At 36.3% G+C, this 24,239-nt stretch overlaps 1 protein-coding gene across 1 annotated transcript in view; it reads left to right on the forward strand.

Moving 5' to 3' along the window:
* USH2A (usherin) overlaps positions 1-24,239 on the forward strand; it is a 962,202-nt gene that overhangs the window by 136,867 nt on the left and 801,096 nt on the right. Inside the window, 2 exon segments of the mRNA XM_020982269.2 lie at positions 19,480-19,675; positions 23,313-23,954. Of these exon segments, the coding sequence (XP_020837928.1) occupies positions 19,480-19,675; positions 23,313-23,954 (838 nt within the window).

Here is a 24,239-nt window from a genome sequence, read left to right on the forward strand (position 1 = left end):
AAGAAGTATTATGATATACATTATTCACCTGCTGTTCTCCAATGCGTGACATTTATATGTGGCAGAAACCACAGCAGATTCATTTATTTATTTTGAAATGGAATGAGCATCTTACCAAGGTAGCCTGTTATATTAAACAACTCTTCTCTAGAGGGGCCTAGGATTTTTTAGAAAATGAACAGTTGTGCCAGGCCTGAAAATGAAGTGATTCTCAGGTAGCAGATCTTAAGAATGAGGAAGCTTCTAGATGATAGGGGACATGTGTTCATAGTTTTCTCTTTATAGTCACTCTCAGAGGCACACGTGAATATTTAACTCACTTCATATTGCTGATGAAAAATATACTTCAGGAGTTTGTTTAGTGACTTTGAAAAGTACAGTAGGTCTTTTCAGCAAGAATTATAATGGTCCAGATCAGGGGTGGGGGTAATAAAAAGATTTGTTTTGTAAAATTTGGATTCAGTCAAAGAGCCACTTGAGGACCTAGAGGGCCACGTGTGGCCTTGAAGCTGCAGGTTCCCCAGCCCTGCTCCTGGTGTTGCTCTGGTCCCTAGGTGCAGTGTCCCTTAGGTGCCAAATATTGCACTTCCTGTGGTTGTGAAACATACTACTGATCCAAGAAAACGAAGAGGAAGGGAAGGAGAACAATGCAGTATTCCATACAGTGTGTTTATTTGATTTGGTGTACACACTGATGGATGGACTCATGTAACAATTACCTAGAACATGGGATGATTATGTATCTTAAAGTATCCAAAGCTTGTTTGGCAGTATGAAAGAAATTCATGCCCACTGAACTAATGGATTTCTAAGTAACTGGGAATGAAGCATGTTTTGTCTTCACTGAGTCCTGGATTTTTAAAAGCAACAATTATATAAAAAATCAAGGCATTTTGACTAACTCCCCCCAAAACACAAATAGTTGTTAGAAGCAGTGACTCCTATAGCTCTTAAATCATCTCATTCAACCCCAACTTAATTTATACTAATTATGCTTTTCACCTCCGATATCTTTAGGCCAGTATGCAGCAGCTCATGAGCCATGAGGTTCCTAATGCATGAAATGTGTGTGGTTTTCTTGAAATTTATTTCCTCCAGCTCTGTTTTAAAATGAAGTAATCAATGTCTTAATATTTTCTCAATATGCTCCATCTGTCTGTCTATCAATCTATCTACATATATATAATATATACCTGTGTATATATCTATTGTGTGTGTGTGTGTGTGTGTGTGTGTATAATATCCCTTTCATTCCACTGGTACATGCAGTAAGTGCTTAATAAAGGTTGCTTTTGATTTCCATTTTTATGTCCAGCTTTGTTATTCTGTAGAAGCACAAAATGTTAAGAGATCCTTGCCCCCCACAAACTTATTACACCATGTTGGTGTAGTGGATAGAGAGTTGGATCTTAAGTCAGAAAGACTTAAGTTCAAATTTGTCCGGAGGCACTTACTAGCTGTGTGATCCTGGGCAAGTCACTTCACCCTGTTTGCCTCAGTTGCTCATCTGCAAAATGGGTTGGAGATGGAAATGGCAAGCCAGTCCAGTATCTTTGCCAAGAAAACCCCCAAAAAGTGGTCAGGAAGAGTCAGACATGACTAGAACTACTGAACAACCGAATAATTAGCTTCAAAGCTCGGCTTAAATACTACCTCTTATGTAAGGCCTTTCTTAATCCCTCAGTTGCTAATACCACCTCCAAAATTACCTTATTTTAAAAATATAGTTTGTATATACTCATATGTGTACATGACTCTTATAGAATATAAACTTAGGTATCAAATTGTCATCTCCTAGGGGGCAAGGGCAGTTGTTCACTTTCCTCTGAGTCTCTAGCACTTAGCACAATGACTGACACATAGTAGGCACTTAATAAATGCTTATTTCCTAATAGGTGTTTTGCTTTTGTCTTCATATCCCTAGTGCCTAGCATTGCATATATACTTAAATACTTGTTAATTGACCTTTTTGATATATTCATTATAGTTTTCTGGACTCACAGCCATCCTGGGGGGAAAAACCATGTCGGGTTATGGACAAATCCATGAATTTCACAAGTTCGTATTCATAGCACAGAACTGAGATCACCCATCAGACACTACTAGCTGGGCAACATACTGTTAGCTTAAAATGCATTTACTGAATCTTCCTGGTATTGAGCACAGCATCATAGTGGTTCATAAGTAGTGAAGCCATGAAAGCAGAATTACTGTACAATTTTTTTTTCAGAAGCATTAGCAACAGAACATGGCATCAAACACCAAACCCAGATCAAAGTTGGTTAGCCAACTAGTAATTATTGAGTGTCTGCTGGGTGCAGAACATGGAATTAGGTGCTAGACCTGGCATCCAGCCTTCTTTCTGACTGGAAGACTTAGACTTGACAAAGACGTCACATTCAGTGTCTTAAACAAGTTTCATCAGCATCACTAGTGAGCCCTACTTAACATTAAATTCTAAGAGCAGAGAAACCCCACAATCTTGGAATGCAGCCAGTTGAGCAGTTGTAGGAGGGATGCCTTCTGTGTGAAGAGGATTGATGACAGTGGGAGATTAAAGCAGCTGCTGTTCAGTGAGTTGGAGCAAGATGGGGGTGCTACAAGAGGGCAGAAATGAGCAGAAACTCTTCTTGAGGCAATATGGCATACCTATAGAATACTGAGGGGGAGAAAAACAAAACAACCACGACAGACCACAACAGCATATCCTAAGTCAGAGACTGGATGACTCTTAAAGGGAGTGATCATGTAGCCCATGAAGGAAAAAGTCAATGCTTCCAAGAGAAACAGTCACTACAAAAGGCAGCATATGGACCATGCACATCCACTGGGCAAAGGATTCTGAATATAATGTGTACATTTTCAGTGCCATTCTTTTCACTGTGCAGGGTACCATAGTAGGGAATTTCTAATGTGTGTTTTGTTCTCAAAATGAATGAAGTAGATCTTAAATGCTGCTCACTTATCCATGTGGACTGGAATGGTCAGAGGAGTCTTCATACAGGGCTTAAGTCTTCACCTCAGCTTTAATGTAAGAATTCTTAATTTGGGGTTCATGAACTTATTTAAAAAAAAAACAAGAAAATTTTCAAGAAAATTGGTTGCCTTTGTAATCACGTGTATTTGAATTTGTACATTTGAAAACATTATTCTGCAGAAAAGTCCTTAGGCTTTAACAGACTGTCAAAGGAGTACAGAAAATGTACACAAAAATCTGAAACTCTGCTTTGAAGGATGGATAAAATTTGGCTTGTTAGCTGGAGAGGCAGGGAAAGCAATTTGTGTAGTGATTATAGCATAATCATGGGGACTAGAATGAGAAAGCTGTGGTAAGAGGAGTGTGAGGATACCATTAAGGAATGTTTAGATAATTCACATTGGAGAGCATTAGGACATAAAGTAGAGTTGATGTCAGGATGAGGAGTTTGAGTTTGTTTCTGATAGAAAGGGGAGTCTTTGAAGTTGAGAACAAGAGAGTGGCAGAAAAGCTGGAGTGTTCAAGATGGATTGGAAAAGTAATAGAAAAAAAGATTACTACTCCTGTTTTATTCTCTTGCCTCAACTTCAGGATATAGTTCTAGGCTACAGAACACACACACATACACATATGTATGTACGTATGTATATTAGACTGGAAAAAATACATACCCTATGTTCCTATCACCCCCATGTTCCAATGATCAAAGAGTTAATGTCATACAATAATAGTGATAATATGATTAAGGAAAAAAATTCACTTTAGTTTCGGATCACTATGTGATGTGCCAGAAAGGTCATGGGAAATCAGGAGACCTAGATTTGAGCCCCAGTTAGCTCATTTTTTAGTCATGTGACTTGTTCAAATCACTTAACTTCTCTGTTTCCTCATTGATAGAATGGGGATAGTAATATTTTCACCATTTTAGGAAAAACCATTCTAAAGTCTAGAAATAGGTAAAAAAAATCAACTTTAAAAGTACTAGGTAGAGGAAGAAAGACTAGACAGCAATCTGAAAAAAAGCAGTAGGGTTTTTAGCAGACCATAAACTGAATATGAATCAATAGTGTGATTCCACAACCAAAAAAGAGAATGTAATCTTAAGCCATTTGGATAGGTGTGATGTTCAGAATGGGTCTCATACTTGGTGCCCTTGACCACAGCCTCTCTGATTCTGGATACCTCATACTATAAGACTGCCGAATTCTAGAGTTAGTGCTTGAAGGTACCTCTTAGGCCAGCTAGTCCAATCATCTCACTTCTCATATGAGGAAATTGGGACTCAGGGAGGCTAACTGAATTGCCCAAAGTCAAATAGGTGGTAAACTTCAGATTTCTGGTCTTCTAATTAGGAAAGATGTTGACAAGCAGTAGAGTGTCTGAAAAAGCATTAGAAAATTGGTGAAGGGGCTTAATACCATGCCATAAGACAAGCCAGTTAAAAGAAGTAAGGCTATTTAGCCTGGAGAAGAGAAGTCTCAGAGTGGGGGAAGGAGTGTGGTGATAGCTATGATATGGATTAATCTTATTCTGCTTGGCTCAAGAAAGCACAAATATGACTTGTAGAAGTCACAGAGTGGAAAGTTGATCTAACTTGACCATCAGAGCTGTTAAAAAAAAAACCCAATGGAATGATTTAGGTACTATTAGGTTTCTCTTCTCTAGATATCTTCAAATGAAAGCTGGACATATAGAGGGAAATCCTGACTAGATGAAATCTGAAGTCTCATCCAGTCCTGAGGTTGGCTAATTCTGTAATGTTGTCAAGTGTAGATGGTTTATGCAGGGAATGGTGCCATGGGGGGTACAAAGGAGTAGACCTCACCAGTGCCCTTGAGAATCTTAATCTAGTCAGAGAGACCAGCCTTTTATATGGGGAACAAATACTGAAAAATGTGATATTGTTAATAATCAGATATTCTATTGTATGGCACAGAATACAAGTTCTATAGGATTTTACCTGTAAAGAATGGAAAAATCAGTATAGGCAAAAGTAGTTAGAATAGGCTTATGTAAAGAGGTTAGAACTTGAAGTATAGAATTTGCTGATCAGAAATGGAAGGAGATCATTTTAGATAAGGAGAATAGCTTGAGCAAAGTGGAATGAACATGTGTGTGGAGAGAGTAATGAGACCATCTTGACCAAATTGGAGGTTTTGCATTGGCAAATGATATGACATAAAGATTACTACATAAGGAAAGGCTAGTTGATAGAAGGCTTTGAATGACAAACTGAGGGACTTGGATTTGATCCATTAGTAAATGAGGAGTCGCTGTAAGCATTTGAACATGGAAATGATTTGCTGATTTTTTTTTCAGGGATGGTCAGTCTACAGGATGAATAGGAATAAGTAGACCATTTAGGAGGGTATTGCTGTAAGTGAAGTGTGTAGTGACAAGAGCCTCAACTGAGGTAGTGACCATAGGGATGGAAAGGAGGAGAGCCAATCCTGGGGATTTCATGAAGGACTTAGTGATTTGTTAAATACAAGGTGTGAATGACAGAGTAGAATCAACTAAGGTTCTGAGCCAAGTGACCTGAAATAGTGGTGTAGGGCCAAATACCATATGGTGCTGATCCTAAAGAAGAAAATCATGGACTTGAAATTGTTACCATAGCCAAAAATACTATCTGCTCCAAATGTGGACTTCCACTTTCTGCCTTTTTAGTTAGAACAGTGCTAGGAAAAAGGCATCAAGTTAAAAAGTGGATATAACAGTTCTTTTGAAAAAGGATATGGAAGCCAATTCTGTAATGGGAACAGAGGATCCAAGATGATAGAGTTCTCTGCACACACATTCCCTCCTCTGTACTTCACTTTTTAGTGCTGATACACCCAACTATTCCTTACTATGTTTTTAGAAAAAAATATAGATATTGAAGTTTTAAAAATTAATTAGGAGATAAATATCTTTGCATCTTTCAAAGTATCATATCATTTTGGTGTATGTTTGGGAGACACTTTATTAGATAAGAACCTTTAAGGCAGTATTTTGTCTTACTGAATCAAATGCTTTTAAAAAAATCTTTGTCAAACAATAAGCGAAATAGGATCTTCAATTCTCTATACATTTTGGTCAGTTGTATCATTGTGAAGATGTGATTTGCTATGGAATATCATTTGAAGTTGTCTTCCTGTTTCCTTCTCTTATCATCATAAAGGGTATTCTCTATACGTATGTAGATCATATATACACATGTACACACACAAACATAGTTGGGAAAGCAGGCATGTCAGTCAGTAGTTGTTGACTGAGTTGTTATCTCTCTTGGTTTCATGTCCCCACGGAGGTATTTTCTCCCTCTTCCTCCTCCTCCCCCCTGCATTTCAGCCCTGTTTTTTGTAATGTCTCCTCCTATTAGAGTGTAAGCTCTGTGAGGACAGGGACTATCTTGCTTTTTTCTTGTTCGTATCCCCAATGCTTAGCACAGTGCTTGGCACACAATAGATGTAACTTACTACATAAGCATTTAATCAATGCTTTTTGCCTTGCCTTCTTGCTTGTATTACTTGTTTTTGGCCTTGGCCATGTATTTCCTTGTATTTTGATGTAAATGTTGTTAGCACATATGATTTTCCCAAGGTGATTTTGAGCTTAGGGGCAGGGATAATGTGTATTCTTCCTTTATTCATTCAGCAAATATTTGAGTATCTGCTATGTCCTAAATCTAGGCACTATACTTGGTGCTGAGTAGGAAACAAACCAAGGGAGAGACAGGAGATAACACTGCTGATACAGGTGGAGACAAGGTTTGTGAAGGTACTTAAGTATTAGGCTAGGAAATTTGGGCTTCATCCAGTAGGCAACAAGAAACAACTAAAAGTTTCTGAGTAAGGAAGTGACACGATTAAGACTCATAAGGAGGATTAATCTTGTATTTATCTGTAGGATTGGTTGAAGGGGTGGAGAGACTGGAGGCAGAGAGATGGGTTACGAGGTTATAGCAATAGTTGGAGTCAAATTTGATAAAAACCAGAATTAGAGTGTTGGTAGAGGGAATGGAAAATCAGGAATAGATTAAAGAGGTGAGGGAAGGGAGTAGCATTTATTAAGCATCCTTTATGTACCAAGAATTTTATTAAGCACTTTAGAAATATCTCATTTGATTCTCACAACAACCCTGTGAGTTTGATGCTATTATCACCATTTCATAGTTGATGAAACTGAGGCAGACAGAGATTAAGTAAATAGGTCATACAGCTAATAAGTGTCTGAGGCTGAGTTTGAACTCAGATCTTCTTGACTCCAGACCCAACACTGTATCTACTGTGTAAGAACTACCTGTCTATTGCTGCTCATATGTTTCTTTCATATCACTTATGATGCTTGTTAAAATGCTACCCGTGTCCTAGAGCCAATGTTTAATTCTCATGAGTGGAGCATAGGTTGGCGATCAGATAACAAGATCTGGAGATGAACAATCTGGACTTGCATCCTGACTTTATGTCATCTACTACCATAGGTAGAGTCTTGGGCAACAAACTTAACCTCAGTAGACTGGGGGTTGCACAGTTGATACAGCACTGGGTCTAGAGTAAGGAAGACCTGAATTGAAAACTGTCCTCAAACTAGCAAAGGAGATGAAGTCATTTGCTAAGACAGAGAAAGTTCAGCAGCCAGTGTGACCCTGAGCAAGTCACTTGAACTCTGTTGGCCTCAGTTTTCACCTGTAAAATGAAGATAATAGCACCCATCTCTTGGGGTTGGCAGCTAGGTGACAAAGTGGATTGAGCACTGGGCTTAGAATAAGGAAGAGTCTTTTCATGAGTTTGAATCTGGTCACAGACACTTACTAGCTGTATGATCCTGGGCAAATATTTAACCCTGTTTGCCTTAGTTTCTCATCTATAAAATGAACTAGAGAAGGAAATGGCAAACCACTCCAATATCTTTGCCAAGAAAACCCCAAACTGGGGTCAGAAAGAGTCGGACATAACTGAAACAATTGAACAACAATAAATCTCGTAGGGGTGCTGTGAGGATGAAATGAGATATTTGTCAAGTACTTAGCACAATGCCTGGCACATTGTAGGTGGGTTTTTTTCTCCTTTTCTTCCTTCTCTATCATCGTATATTATGAATGATCCTATTTTGAATGAATGAATGAATAAATGAATGAATGAATGTATGAGTGTTCCAAAGAGGGGGGAGGGGAAACTTGGCTGGAGAGTTTCTGAAATAAGAAAAGGATACATGTATTTTGATGATTTTATTCACCCTTTTAAAGATTTCTTTTCTGCCTTTATGGGGATTTATTTTCTGTTAAAACAGTCTTCCAAATCCAATTTAATTTCCGGTACAGACCTACTGTTCCCAATTTTTGAATCTCCTTTCCAGATTCTTGCTTTGTTTGGCAACATCGACATTACCTCATTGGCTTTTAGTGAGTTTTGTGAGAAGATGTAATCTATAGAACATTAGATTTTCCCTACTGCCAGCCAAATGAGTGCTTAGGAAGACATATTTATATTCCTGCTGTTTTAAAAGTGTGGCTTCACATTACTTAAAATATAGTAACCATAACATAGAGAACCTCTCATAAATTTTAACTTTTGCTACTTAATTTATTAATTTTGAAATCATGTTCCACAATTTCTCTAAGTACAAAGATCCTGTTCCAGTCCACAAGATATAAGCATTATTTGGTGCCTTAAATTCATCAGGAAAGAATCTAGTACATGGGAAAGGTGAGAAAGTAAACCATGGTAATTTCTGTGGCATCTTACTATTCTTTAGTCCATGTGAGATCCTCACAGAAGTCATTTTCAACAGGAAACTTTATTGCATAATCCATTATATGCTCCAGGAATTGGAATGTGATTCAGTTATATGATGTGAAAATAGCACATGGGACTTGTGTAGCAAAGAAAAAAAGTAGGAAAAAATGATGGTGTGGTAACAAAACAAGATTTGGTAGTCATAGAAAATGCCCATGTATGTTTATTAAACACCTATTACATGTACTATGCTAGGCATTGGAGAGACAAGGATAAATGAAAATAGAGAAACAATTATCATAAAACTATAATAAAAATTAGGGAATGATATATGCGTAGGTGAGACATATATGATATAAATATTATATATATATATATATATATATATATATATACAAAATGGTATAGATATTATAAATGATACACACGCAGGTGGAGACTCCTCTTCACTTAGTTCCTTCAACTAACCCTAGTGTATAATGGTTTCAGTTGATTTTTAAGGTGTAACACTTTACATTTATATTTATCCATTTTAACATCATTTTACTTGGGCATTATTCTGCCTTATAGGGTTTTTTAAATATGCTTAATATTTCATTCTACATGCTACTTTCAGCTCCTCACCTCCCAACACAGATTTTGTGTCATCTGCAAATTTCATATGCATATCATCTAAACACTGATTCAAGTTTATAGCTTATTGGATGGAGAATTGCAAGGGGCCTTAGAGATAATTTGGTCCATTGCTCTCATTTTACAGATGAAAAAACTGAAACCCTGGGGTAATCCTGACTTGCTAACTAATTTTTTATCTGTAATCTTGATCTCTATCATCTTCTCCCAGCAGCTATTCCTGGACTTTCTCTTTATCCTATCCTAGTCCATTCTCTTCTTCCTAGCTGATGACTCTGACTCCTACTCTAAAAAGGAAATTAAGGCCATACCTTGGAAAGCTTCCTAATCTTTCCTACCCTACATTTCCAGATACAGCTACAACTTTACTCATCTCTTCCTTTTCTTCAGCGTCTGAAAAAGAGCTATTCCTCCTGCAAAGTCCAGCCTCTAATTATGCCCTCAATTCTACCCTTTTGCTTCTCCAGTTAAAACATGCCTCATCATTCCTTCTTTCTTCCTCATTTTTCAATTTGTATTCATCTACTGACTCCTTCCTTACTGATTACTAAGCAGTAAGGTCTCCCTCATCCTTTAATACGTCTTAGCTTTATCCTGCCATCCCCTCAAGCTATTGTCATATATCTCTGTAACACTACTTACCAGCTAGAGTCAATTGCTTTCACCAATCTTACTGCTTCACTACCCACTCCACAAGCATGTGCAATTTGACTTACATTTCCACCAACTTTATGTGAAGTTTCTCTGTCAAACATTACCTATGACTTTTAACTGCTAGATCCAATGGCCTTTTCACAGTCCTCATATTTCTTGACCTCTCTCCAATGTTCAATATTGTCAGCCATCTCCTTCTCCCAGACTACTTTTCCTCTCTTGGTATTCATGAGACTGCTCTCTTCTGGTTTTCCTTTTAATTGAATATCCACTCATTTTCATTCTTTCTTTTTTGTTCATCATAAATTTACTGAATGAATGCAAAAAAATTAAAAACATAAATGCCAGGCAGTAAGCTAAACTCTGAGGATATAAATACAAAAAGTTAGTCCCTGCCCTTAAGGAACTAACATTTGAATTGAGGAAGAAAACAAGTATATGGGAATGATGTTTTGAAAACATTTTTCAGTCTGAGAAGTAACAGCCCTGTGAAGAGTCACAGAGCGATTGATTTCACTAATTATGGGTGTCTTTAATACTCTATTCTTAGCCTTTTATTTTTTCTCTACTCTTTCTCTTGATGATGTCATTTATCACCATGGGTTCAATGATTATTTTTTTTTATGCAGATGACACCCAAATTTTATATACATCATTAATTTGGCTCCTGAATTCCTGGCCCTTGTCATCAGCTGCCTATCAGGCATCGCTTGAATGTTCTGTTTGTATTATACATTCAACATATCCATTCATCATCTTCCTCCTCCAAATCTTTGCTATTTCTGCTATGAGTACCAGCATCTTCCCAATCCTTTAGGTTTGTCATATTTGATTCTACCTCTCCCTCCCTGATGCCACTATAGCCAATTAAATGCCAAGTCCTGTCTTTTATACCACTAGACATCTTTTGCATATACACATTTCTCTTTACTTACAATCACCATGGCAGTCAATAATTTCTCACTTAGACTTCTAACTCATTTGGACTTGCCTCTTAACTGGTTTTCATTCATTTTCTCTTCTGTCCAATCTTCTACACAGTTGCTGAAAGAATCTTCTTGAGTACAATTTTGATCATGTCACTCCCTTTCTCAAAAATCTTCAAGAGCTCCCTTGTGATTGTAGTATAAAATACAGATGCATCATCTTGGAATTCTCTTTCTTGCTTGATTTTTCCATTACCCCATTTTTTAAACTCTAGGTACCAGCAAAATTGGACTGCTAGAGGTTCCCGAATTTGACATTTTACTCCCTATTTCTATGAATTTGTGCAAATGGTTCCCCATGATTACAAATGCAATTTTTTTTTCATCTATGATTCTTGGAATACATATTTTCTGCAAGATCAGTTCAGGTGAAAACTCAGTGAAGCCTCCTGTGATCTCACCAGGTGTTAGTACTGGCTGTCTCCTTAAATTGTCTTATTTTTACTTATTCTGTGTACATTTATTGTCCAGTAGAATTTAAGCTCCTTGGTGGTAGAGAATATTTTATTTTTGCCATCATGTCCCCATGGTACAACCCAATGCTTTACTTAACAATAGGTATTTAATAAAATTTATTGAGTTAAATTGCATTGCCCAACATTATTACACACTTAGTTAAATTTTAAAACTGAAATTTTTACTTACTTTGAAAGGCAGTAGTTCATTAGGTACTCCCTATTCTTTTTTATTCCCCTCCAAAAGTGTTGAATTTGAGATATGTGAGACACGTTTGCAGAAATGTCCAACAGATCATATATGCTGACGGTGGAGCTGGATATACAGGTTTTGGAGACCTCATCTTCAGTTTCCAAAATTCAGATAAAGCAAGTGGTTGAGATTGTTAAGTAAAGGCATATATATAGAGAAAATGAAGGAGAAGATTTATAATAAGCCTTGAGGGAAAAGGGAACCATGAAAAGAATCCAGCAAAGAAGATTTTAGAAAAGAAATTAGTCGGAAATGTAAAAAGAGAAACACCAGAAAAGTAGTGTCATAAAATTTAAGGGAGGAGAAGACTGCTAAAGAAATACTATGGAAAGGACAAGGAGCATGAACACTCATAAGAGACCATGAATTTAGCAATTAGAAGGTCATTAGCAAATTAGAGACAGAAACTCAGGCAAAGTCATGAAGAAAGAAGCCATTTTGTGGGAGACTGAGGTGAATATTGAGAAAATGGAGGCAGTGAGTGAAGACCACTCTTTCATGAAGAAATAGAGCATGATATTTTGAAGGGGCAGAAGAATGTAGGGAAGATATCTTTAGGAGAGAGTAAGCTTAATGTCTTTTGGTAGATGGGGAAAATACATTAGAGAGGGCGATTATTGAAGATAAGGGGAGCAATGGTTGATAGAATAAGATGCTGGAGGGAACTGGATCAAAAAATAGGGTAAAAGATATTAACTTTGTCATGGGAGTAGGCCACTTAATTATTTGGAAGTGGATAGCAGGAAAGAGTAGAAGTTTCAAGATATGGGAGAAAGGGTAACACTAATCATTTTAGTAAAGTAGTAGGCAAAATCATCTGCTGAGGGAGTGGGAGATGGGAGTCTTGTAGGGAGCTGGAGGAGAGAGGAAATGATCTTAAATAATTACTGTAGTGAATGTGGCAGGGACTCAATAAAAGATAAATAATGGGGTTGTTGTGAATTGTAGTGAGGACCATTTGAGGTTATAGACTATACATTTGTCATGCATTCTGTTAGGTATATCTCATGACTTCCTTAGGTGGCACTCTACTGAATGGGAGAAGGTGAATCATAGAAATTACCCAGAGTTGGGAATTATATGGTATGTACAACATGCTTGTGCAAGTACTAGTACAGACAGGGCATGCGCAATAAAGTCAATGTTTTGACTTGGGGAAGGGGATCAGAGGTGAGGGAAAGTATGTCTTTGAAAGGGCTAACATTAGATTCCAGACTGAAAGGTTAGAGGGGAATCAAAAAAGACTTAGGAAAAGAGAAAATCAAGGGATGAGAGATTATGGTGAGGTGGAAGAATAGGTTCTAGAGGGCTCAGGGTGTGGGGAAGGTGGAATAACCAAAATGGCAGATGGGGAACAGCAGCTAGATTTGGAATCAAGAGGACCTACATTTGAATTCTGATTCTGCCACTATCTCTGAGAGCCACAGCAAGTCATTTAACCTCTCTGAGATTCAATTATCTCATCTGTATTATAGCCATGGTAGGCTAGATGTCCCTTAAAGTCCTTTCCAACTCAAAATCATTGATGCTAAGTTCTTGGAGATTGAGTAGTTGTACACAAAACTCTTGATGGCAAGTAGGCATTGTCTATCATTTTGAAACATCCAAATCAGTGGGGACCTTTGGCCAGCTTCTGAAAATCCCATTTATTCATGGCTTCATAGCTACAAGGGACCTTTAAGTTTTCTAGTCTAACACTCTCATTTTTAAGAGGGGTAAATTGAAGAGTGGAGAGGTTAATTAACTTCTACAAGGTGACATATCCTCTGACTTCACATTCAGTGCTCTTTCCATCACATTACAATCTTACTGAGAAGTAAAGAGACAGCCACTCAGTTCACACTTCTGCCCAGTTTATTGAAGATTACAATACAATTTGAGTGTATGTTAATAACCCCTCACGGCTGTGTCATATAATCTGGTAACGATATCAAAGTATTACTTGATACTGGCAAGCCTTTTCAGTATCAGAAAAAGGAGGTCTCAAAATGAGCATTTATACTGTGAATATAAGTGCAATTCTTGAAGACACTGTTTGTCCTCTTTTGATCTTCTACTTTGATTCTTCCACTCTTTTGATCTATTGTGAAGTGTCTGGGTCCTGCTTTCTTGTAATTCTCCTTGTATTTTGTGTCCTTGCAGGGGGTGGCCCTTCCCTGCTGCTCTGTTTTCTATAAATCTTGGAGGTGGGGTGGGATGAGAATTTATAAGTGGCTCCAGAGAAGATCAGGTTAATGTTGGAGAGGAAGGCAAATGCTGATCACAAGAACAGGATGTATGCTAGTCTCTTCCAGGTTCATGCATAAGTTTGATCTTTCTGAGGTCCAACATATACTCAATAGTAATGGAAGCAGGCAGATGAAGAAATAGCACTTGTCTCAGGTCTTACTACCACTCTAGGATGGTATGGCCAAATATATTAAAGTTGTTTCACATAAACAGAAGAGTAAAACAATATGGTGCAGTGGAAAGAGCTCTGTGTTTGGAGTTAAAGGAGCTAGGTTCAAATCCCAGCCCTGCGTATCTTTGGGTAAATTATTTGATCATACAAAGCTCTAGTTTCCTTATTTATGAAATGAATAGCTTATATTAGATAATCGCTAAGGTCTCTTTCAGCTTTAAGTTCTATGTTCCTACATCTAGCATTATTTAGTACATTATGTATCACGAATAAACAAAGAGCATAGTATCAGATTGTGCTTTTTTCCCTTAAATACTAGCTTTCAAGATTTTTTTCCATTCACATAACCTATTAGTATATTTTTGAGCATATATCTCATTATATACACATTTATTTATAAATGATATACAAATGTCATTATATGAGCATATTATATATACAATTAAAACATACACAATCTGGAAATTTAAAAGAATGAGGTAAAGTAAAAATAAACAGCATTTAAAAATAAATCTAATTTTATTAATGCTATAAAACATTTACAAAGTATTTAAATGAGTTCAATGTGATGCTTCTTAAAAAAATAACAATAAAACCTTAGTTTAACACTTTGTGTTTACATGACTTGAAGGTCTAGTTCTGAGTTTGATTTTTTACAGCACTTGCTTCTAATTACTGTTGTAACTGAAAAAAGATATTTCACAGATACATCTAAATGAAAGAAGCTCATTATTGGCTGCATTTACCAAATCAAGACGCTCATTTTTTAATCCCACTCACCAATTGTGCAAGAGTTTTTGATGAAATTTGGCTCATAAATTTCGATATTTCTTTGTCTCATACAGATAGTCTTGCAAATGACTACCAAGATGTTGCATATTTGTATTTTTCACAAATTGGTTGAAGACTCACTGAAACTCTCTTTTCAGAAGATTATTAAGCAGGTTTAAAATGTTGTTTCCATATTTGTGTGCAGCTATGAGAGTTTTAAAAGGCAATACACTTAATTTTCATCAACAAAAGCTTAGTTTTTAAACGTCTCACTCTTCATGGTAACTCCATACTATGATTAATTATGATCTAGTGACAGAATATACTCTTGAGGCAAAGTTCATCATTAATGACAATGGATATAAATTTATATTTAAAATAATATTGATAATTAAACTTTGAAAGGATAACTTCTTGACAGATCTGATTAGTGTCTCTTGTTTTACCTTAAACTATGAATGATGAAGAGCTTGGATGAGGAGTAAAAGTATTGGCTCTACCATTTTCTTATTGCTCATTTTTATTGTTCACAGTATTAGTAGTATCTTCAGCTTGTGATTTCTTTGCAGAAATATTTTAAAGATACTTGTCCATTTTCTGAGGGTTAGTTTAGTTAAAACTAGATAGTATAATCCATAAATCCACTTAACTAGGCCATCCAAATTATAGGAGTTGAAAAAAGAGAGAGTTCAGTGAGGGCTACACTGGACCACCTTATATACAAAATTCTTAGTCCTTTATTCTCTAAGAGAACCATGACATCATGGAGGTGATGCCATGACATGCAAGTGAACTGGATTTTAGTGAGGGAGGGCTGTCCCACTTTCTCCTCTGGAGCCATCTGGATCCAGTGCCCAGATACACATCAGGATGACTGGAGATGGCTCCAGATGAGATGGAACACCTTGGCCTTTTAAAGCTAAGGTCTTTAGCAGTTCTCAGTTTGACTGAGGCAACACCCATTCAGTGATTAAGGTTTGGTTAAAAAATGAGGCAAAGAATGTCTTGTTTAACCTAGTTCAGGAAAAAAAAATCAAACTTGGAAGGGAAGACCCTCAGGGCTTTTGGCCAAAACAGAAATGATTCCTATTTACATTTACTCTGAGTCAATCAAAGCCCAAACAATGACCAAATGGGGTTTGGCCTGGGACCTATTGTTGGCCAATCAGTGAGAGCCAGAATAGGTAGGATTTAGGTAGAGAGTGGAGGATCTCTGTCTGTGTGGGAAGCATAGCATCACTGAAGTCCTAGAGGCAAGAATGAGCATAAGATATTTGTGGAATGGTACATGGGAAAATACAACTAGAATATATAATTTGGGGAGAGTAGTGAGAAATGTATGGATGGAGAGGGAGTCAAAAAAAGGCCACATGAAGTGGGTAGTTATTTAGCTTTGCACTTCCAGAATTTTGCAGTGGGGACACCTAGAGAACAAATGTTAATCATGTGAAATTATGTAAGTTCTTTTTCAGAACAAGGGAACAGTTAGAATTGTAGGGTTCTCTTGAAACCTGAAAAAGGCAACTATCAAAAAGGGGTTGGTAAAAAAAAAATGAAACTAGCTTTTATTTTTATAGGTTTCTTTTTAACCTGTGTGGGATGGATGGACCCACTGTGACATCTCATATATGTGTGCATGTGTGTATGTGTGTGTATAAATATATACATATATGTATCCACACATACTGCATTTAATTAATTAATTAATTGATTTGTGTATTGGGGATCTGATGATGGTAGTTGAAGGTGCCTTCCTTCTTCCTCTATTCCTCTAACTGTACTGGGAGGATAAAATCATATCTTCTATAGGACTGCAAAGGACCATATCCAGACCACACTGGATTGACCATTATCCAAATCCTGAACTGTAGGACTTATTCACCATTGCAGTACTTGATGTTTGCTTTATGATACTATTCTGATGAACAAGAATATATGGTAATGGATAACCAAAGGCCATTTAGTTCACAACATGCATTTATTTCTTTGTCTTGCATAGTAGCACATTCATTTGTTTATGTGACATATATGTTCAATACCTTTCATTGGCAGCATGTCATTTTTTTCCTTTTTTTTTTTTTTAAGGCAATCAGGGTTAAGTGACTTGCCCAGGGTCACAGAGCTAGTAAGTGTCAAGTGTTTGGTCTGAGGCCAGATTTGAAGTCAGGTCCTCCTGATTTCAGGGCTGGTGCTCTATCCACTGTGCCACTTAGCTGTCCTGCAGCATGTCATTTTTGTCAAGCCATATTAGTGTTATCTTTTTTTATATACCTATATAATCAAACAATGAAAAAAAATAATCTCCAAACATTTTTGTCTATATAACATCAAATTATCTATGCATTTTAAAACAAATGATTGATTTTTTTTTTACTTCTGGATGTGAAGTACTATGAAGACACAGATATATTTTTGGTGTCAGTGGTTCATTACATCTTGGACTTTGATATTGACTTTGGAAAGTTTGGTGATAAAGCATTAGGACTGGTCTCAGAGAGTAAGTAGAGACAAATGGAGACTATATGGCTGAAGTTGTGTGTGTGTGTGTGTGTGTGTGTGTGTGTGTGTGTGTGTGTAGAGGGGATAAGGAAGGGAGTAAGGCAGTTTCTAATACAGTAAATGCTTTAAACTCACTTTGTGCAGAATCTAATACTGGACACAGTGGGGAGGTCCTTCAGCCTCAGAGAACAACTGGAGACTTGGAGAATCCTGTATCTTTTTGGCTCCATTGAAATTCTCTTATTAGATAAGCATTACATAAGTAAAGGAATGAATCAACGGATGATGTCAGAATTGGTTGCATTAAAGTCAAATCAAATTTTATTTCAAATGATTGCCAGTGGCCGATTATGTACAAGATTCTGTTCAAGGTCCTGAGCATACAAAGCTAGATGCAATATAGACTTTTTTTTTAAAAAAAAGGGTGTCATAATCCAATTAGGGTGGTGGAAAGCCATAGACACAAAAATGTTGATACAAGGAGAGTGTGATAAGTGAAAGGGAGAGGTTTAGGAAAAGTACTCAGAGGCATAGGAAGATGAAAAGTTCATTTTCCCTGAGAGTGGGGAGGAAGGCTTCACAGAAGAGGTAGATTTGACAGTAGGGAAGAAAAAGGGAAACATAATTCTATCAGCAGTTTTACATGATAATAACTTGTAATGGTAATGGCTGACATTACTATAGTGTTTAAGGTTTACAAAGTACTTTCTTTTAACTGAGGGATTTGGTTTGATTATTATTATTATCACCCTCATTTTGAAGATTAAGAAAATGATACTCAGAGGACTTAAGTGTTTTCCTGGGTCACAATTAGTAAGTGTTACAGCTAAGTTCAAATCCAGGTTTTATGACCAAAGACCAATGCTCTTTACATGCATAGCTAGGTGGCACAGTGGATAGAGTGCTAGCTCTAGAATCAGGAAGACCTGAGTTTAAATCCAGCCTTATACTTTAGTAGATGTGTAACTCAGGGCAAGTCACTTAACCTCTTCTACTTCAGTTTGCTCTACTGTAAAGTGGTGATAATAACTCCCAGGGTTCTTATGAGGATAAAAGGAGATAATATTTGCAAAGTATTTAGCACAATGCATGGCACAGAGTAGGTGCTTAATAATACTCATTCCTCCCTCAAACATGGATGATTTGTCTTTTTTTAAATTGAATTAATTGATTTTAACCAAGAACTGAGCCCCATCTAGATGTAGTCTAAATGAATGAAATAAATTCACTGTGGTTAAGTTGGTGCCCAAAGTGAAAGATGAGTCCAGTACAAGCTATGAAAAGAAAAAGGAAGTGTCAGATCTGATAGAAGACCTAAGATCAGACACATTAGGAAAATAAATTAGTAAAGATTAATATTTTAAATATTAACCACTGGGTCTGGAATCAGGAAGACCTGAGTTCAAATCTGGCGTCAGACACTAGCTGTGTGACCCTGGGCAAGTCATTTAATCCTATTTGCCTCAGTTTCCTCATTTGTAAAATAAGCTGGAGAAGTAAATGACAAACCACACTAGTATCTTTGCTAAGAAAACTCCAGATGGAGTCATGAAAGGTTGGACATGACTGAAATGATTCAACAACAATTAATTAATAAAGAAGCTTATTATATATGTTACATAAAGATATTGGGAGAAATGCTTCCTGGTAGGAGGGGCTCTTGGATAATATAAATAATATCTCCTAAAGATTTTAAACATTGAAAGATGTAATTAAAAGAAATTTGAGTGAAAAAATAGATCTTTACTCAAAGGAAGACCCTGACGAAGATGGAGCTATGGGGGCTGGGTTACCTGTCTCATTCTTTCCATTGCCATTTTCTGTAATTCTGAGGTACAGTTGCTCTATATTCCTTTATATACAACCTAATCCTTAATCCCATGTTGCTTTTCATTATAGATCTCTGAAGTTGTACTCTGAGCTTTATTTTCACTAAATTATTCTGTTTATTCCCTCTGTTTAAGCCTGCTCTTGTGTTTCCAGGAGGAGGGGGAAAAAAAACTACCTCATTGCCTTTTTGTCTGTTTTACATTTAAAGTTTTCTCTCTCTCCCTCTCTGTCTTGTATCTAATGAGCGTATTATCTAAAAATAGATACGTTTATCATTCTACAAAATTTTGTATCTTCTAGATTGGAGGCCAGTGTAATTGTAAGAGACATGTGTCTGGCAGACAGTGTAATCAGTGCCAGGATGGATTCTACAATCTACAAGAGTTGGCTCCTGATGGCTGCAGTCCCTGTAACTGCAATACCTCTGGGACAGTGGATGGAGATATTACCTGTCACCAAAATTCAGGCCAGTGCAAATGCAAAGGAAATGTTATTGGTATGTGTGATGCAAGAGTTTACAGTCATATCTCTATTACTATCTGGAATAAAATACTCTCCTTGGTTTCTTAACTGAAGAGTAAAGTAAATTTCTTTGCTCAAGGCAGACTGAGGGGGAAAAAACAATTTGAATGAAATTAACTGTCTAAAAATGATTAAATTAATAATTCTATCAAACTACAGCTTGAAGCTTAGTTTAATCAACCCTTTAGAAGTTTCTTTATATTGTAGATGTATTAGCTTACATGGTTCCATACTAATAAGTCACAGAAAAATATAATTTGCTTACTGCATAGATGTTTCTTTTAGAAAATTAGCACTTTCTCCAAATGGTTTACCCTTAATGAGTTCTAAGCAAACTCGTTTCCATGTTAGTTTCCTTAATAGACCAAAATAAATGGATTTTTTCAAAATATTCAGTGCTACAGGGTCCTTTGTGATAAATCTTTCGATTTTTTTCTATTATATTTCTTTGAACTGTTCCTATGAAATGCAAAATAAGTCAACATAATTCCACAGATCATGTACATTGCTAGGGTTAGTTATCAAGGGCCACATAATTTTAATTTTGTAATTCAGTGCCAAGCTGATTATAATAAACTGCTACTTCTGTGTTATTTATCATTTTTTTTTAATACAAGACATGCTTTTTTGTTTGTTACTCCCAAAGGTATTTTTCAGAAATTAGATTTGATTATAGCAATTTATTACTTCCAACATATTTGAGGGGAACCACAGCCACATAAGGACAAAATTTATCAAGTGCCCAAAATGTACTAGGTACATAATGCAGTTTGAAATGTTGATATATGGGAATATTATGCAAGGGGAGTTTTCTGATAAAGAAAGTCCTATGTTGTAACTGGTCCATGCAGGAGTCTTAAAGAAGACCTTTACTGTTTTGTTATCATTCAAGCCACAAGGCATCAGTGTGTTTTCTAAAACTGACCCTAGTCATGATAACAAAAACGTTCCTTGAGGGTTTTAGAGCCTTATGTGTTTATAGTTAACAACATTTTGAATCTCATTTGCTTCCTATGATCTAGATCTGAAACTGATTTTGCCTATAGCATGCTTCATATATGAAGGTGCAACAAATTTAAAATTAGCTAGCTACCCAAACATTTGACCTTACCAACCATAAATAGAAGGAAGGTTGCCAGAATTACAGATGGATCCATCTATTTGTAGAAGGATTACATAGGATTCCTTAAACTAACAAGTCCTCTTAGTGCTTTGAAAAATAACAGTTCAATTTACAAGAAACTGAGTTACACAACTTTTCAGTAATACGTTTATTGCATAAAGTGAGTCTATATGTATGTAGGTGTATTTATGTATGCAGTTATATATCCTTTGTGTTGGTGAATGGATTCCCAAAACACTCAATTTGTTTGAATTCTACTTTGTTCTAACATTTTTCAACATAAACATGAAAGCCAAGTGAAAGTACACTTTAAAAAATCTTCTTCAAAGAAAATGCAAACTGCTTTTTTATATCAAGAAATCTTCTCTATGTTAATTAAATTCTAGGGACAACACTTATATGAGGAATGGTTAGTCAGGAATTCGGCATTTATCTAGACCTGTTGTATAACCACCCTGGTTGACATTTTACTACTTTACCAGTTAAACTGGGTGGTTTTAAGGCTGGGGGGGACGACAACAAATTATATATCATATTCTGAGAACTGAATCCTTATTTGTGTGATTAATCAGTAGAATTAATTGGATACTGTATGATGTAATACTTTGATTAAAATTATAAACTTGCTTAAAATATATGTATATATTTTTTCCTTATAGGATTAGTGAATTAATAGCAATCTGTTGTCATTTTTTATCTAGTTGAAAAGTTAGTAAGAGAAAATGCAACTGTGTAGTGTATATGCTATGGAAAGCAAACTGTTAGAGTTAACACAACTGTTAAATCTTACTAATGATTCTATCACCAGTAAAATACATTAGCACCAATAATTTTATTAAAGTAGGTCATTCATCTAGAATAAAAAGGGAGAAGAATGTGAATTAAATGCCAAGTGTGCTAACTCGCCTGTACTTGTTAACACTGAATGTGATGCCCTGTAGGCCTTCCTCAGTATCGTTAGGAATAGATTACCTGTCAGGAATATGTATGGCATATTCAAATAAGCACTGTGCATATTTTTAAAACTGATATGATATGAATCCATGTAGACCAATTTTAATAGTTCAAAATGAGTCATAATTCTTGTTAACAATACAGTTATTTTTAAAATTTGCAGCAATAGTGGTCCTTTTTTATTTTCCTTATTGAAATTAAATGATATGCCTTAGGTGAGTCATTCATCACTGTTAAAGGAGCCTGCCTTCTACTGGAGTTCTTGAATTTTTATCTATATATATAATGCATTTCCTTCCAGTTTAAGAGATGCTTTTCTACATATAAGATCCTGCATGTATTTTTGGCTGTTATTTTAAGCCAGACTTCTTTATTTCTTTCTTTTATTATAGCCTGAAATAAATGTCTCAATTGATTCAAACACATGTGATGGTTATATGGTAGATACTTAAAGTCATGGTTCTATGAGGATTATCTTGGTTAAAGTATTTCACATCTGAGCTTGTAATTTCTCAAATTTAATTTAATTTAGTTTTTGCTAGAGTCGGAGGAACTGGGTTCAAATCCTGAATGTTATTTGATACCTGTTTGACCGTGACCAAGTGGCTTACCCTGATTGGGCCCTATTTTCCTAATCTGTAAAATAAGAGATTTAGACCAGATGGGCTATAAGGTGTCTTCTAGTTTCTAAAACTATCATCCTATGAGTTGCAGCATAAATTTTGAAAGCTAAATCTAAGTGACCTAGGTTGAAGTGCAAATAACTTTTAAAAAGTCTATATTTGTTCTTATGCAAAGAACAACTGAAGAACATTTATGTAGTTTTTTATGGAGATGTCTTCTGTGTCACTAATTTGGCAAATGTCATGATTTCCTCTTGTGCCATGGAAAGTATTTTGTTGATGGAAAATGAAAATAAACAGTATAATAGAAAGTTCATATTAAAATGAAAATTTCATTCTCAGTGAGATTTATTCATAATAATAATTTTAATCTGAGACATCCAGAAGCAAGTTTCTTTATTGCAGTTATGCAAAAAAGTTACCTGTCCAAGCATTGTAGTGAATCTATTTTATTGAATATTAATGTTATCAAGGAAAATAATCCATTTAATAACATAAAATCCTAAATATGAATATTTAAAATCCTAGACATAAAATGGGCTTTAGAGTTATGCTTTGTTTCCTACTATATTTTTAAATGTCCAAACTGTTAAAGGAGCATTAAGAAACAAACAAGAAATAACTCCTGTGTATACAGGGGAACAAACTTTGCATTAGATATTGAATAATTAATGAAAATTATCATAAAGCACTTGGCAAACATAAAGTGTTTTAATAATGCTAACAAGTAATATAAGCATTGTATTTTGAGGGTTGTGATGGGCTGGTTTCTCTCTGCAGTCATGCTAGTGAAAGGTGCTCAAAATTGAGTGTTTGCATTAAATATCCCCAGTAGCATTGTTCTTACTCCAGCTATATCGATATCATATTAAAATTATTTCCTCCTTATTAATTACATTTTAATTCTTAAGGGCTCAGATGTGATCGTTGCAATTTCGGATTCAAAATGCTCCAAAGTTTTAATGAGGACGGATGCGAACCATGTCAATGTAACATTTATGGGTCAGTGAACAAATTCTGTAACCCTCTTTCTGGACAGTGTAAATGTAAAAAAGAAGCTCAAGGCCTCCAGTGTGATGATTGTATGGAAAACTTTTATGGATTGGACATTGGTGGCTGTAAGGCATGCAACTGTGACGCAGCGGGGACGCTCTCTGGTACTGTCTGCGATACCGAGACCGGCCAATGCGTTTGTAAACCCAACGTAGGTGGAAGACGGTGCGATGAATGTTTGGATGGCTACTACAGACCGCAACAAAACAATTCCTTCTTCTGTCTGCCATGCAATTGTGATAAGGCAGGGACAATAAATGCCTCTCTGCCGTGTGACAAGTCAACAGGACAATGTCCTTGCAAAACTGGCGTCATTGGCCTCCGCTGCAATCATTGTGAACCTCACAGGTACAATCTCACTATTAGCAATCTTCAAGGCTGCCAGATGTGTGAGTGTGACTCCTTGGGAACATTAGCTGGGGCCATTTGTGACCAGATTAGCGGCCAATGTCCATGTTTACCTGATCATCAAGGAAGACGGTGCAATCAATGTAAACCAGGTAAGAAGGTTACTTGTACTACCTTCCAAAGACTGAGTGATGTCCTTTTTTTCCCCCCATTATCCCTTGACAGCAGGTTTACTCTTTCTTTTTGATATAAAACTCCTAGAAATGCCCTCTGTGCCCACTCTGTAAATTGACTGAATTGGATAGGACTGAAAGATTTGGCTACTCAGAGTAGATAGTTTATCTGGGTCCCTATTATTGTTCTTGTTGGGGCAATGGAATGCATAGGCCACAGCCAATCAGACACTGAATTTTTAAGTCATAGCTTATCTACTGTAA

The sequence above is a fragment of the Phascolarctos cinereus genome, unplaced genomic scaffold (assembly GCF_003287225.1).
Source record: "Phascolarctos cinereus isolate Bilbo 61053 unplaced genomic scaffold, phaCin_HiC Scaffold_5;HRSCAF=322, whole genome shotgun sequence".
In the NCBI taxonomy this organism is placed as follows: Eukaryota; Metazoa; Chordata; class Mammalia; order Diprotodontia; family Phascolarctidae; genus Phascolarctos; species Phascolarctos cinereus.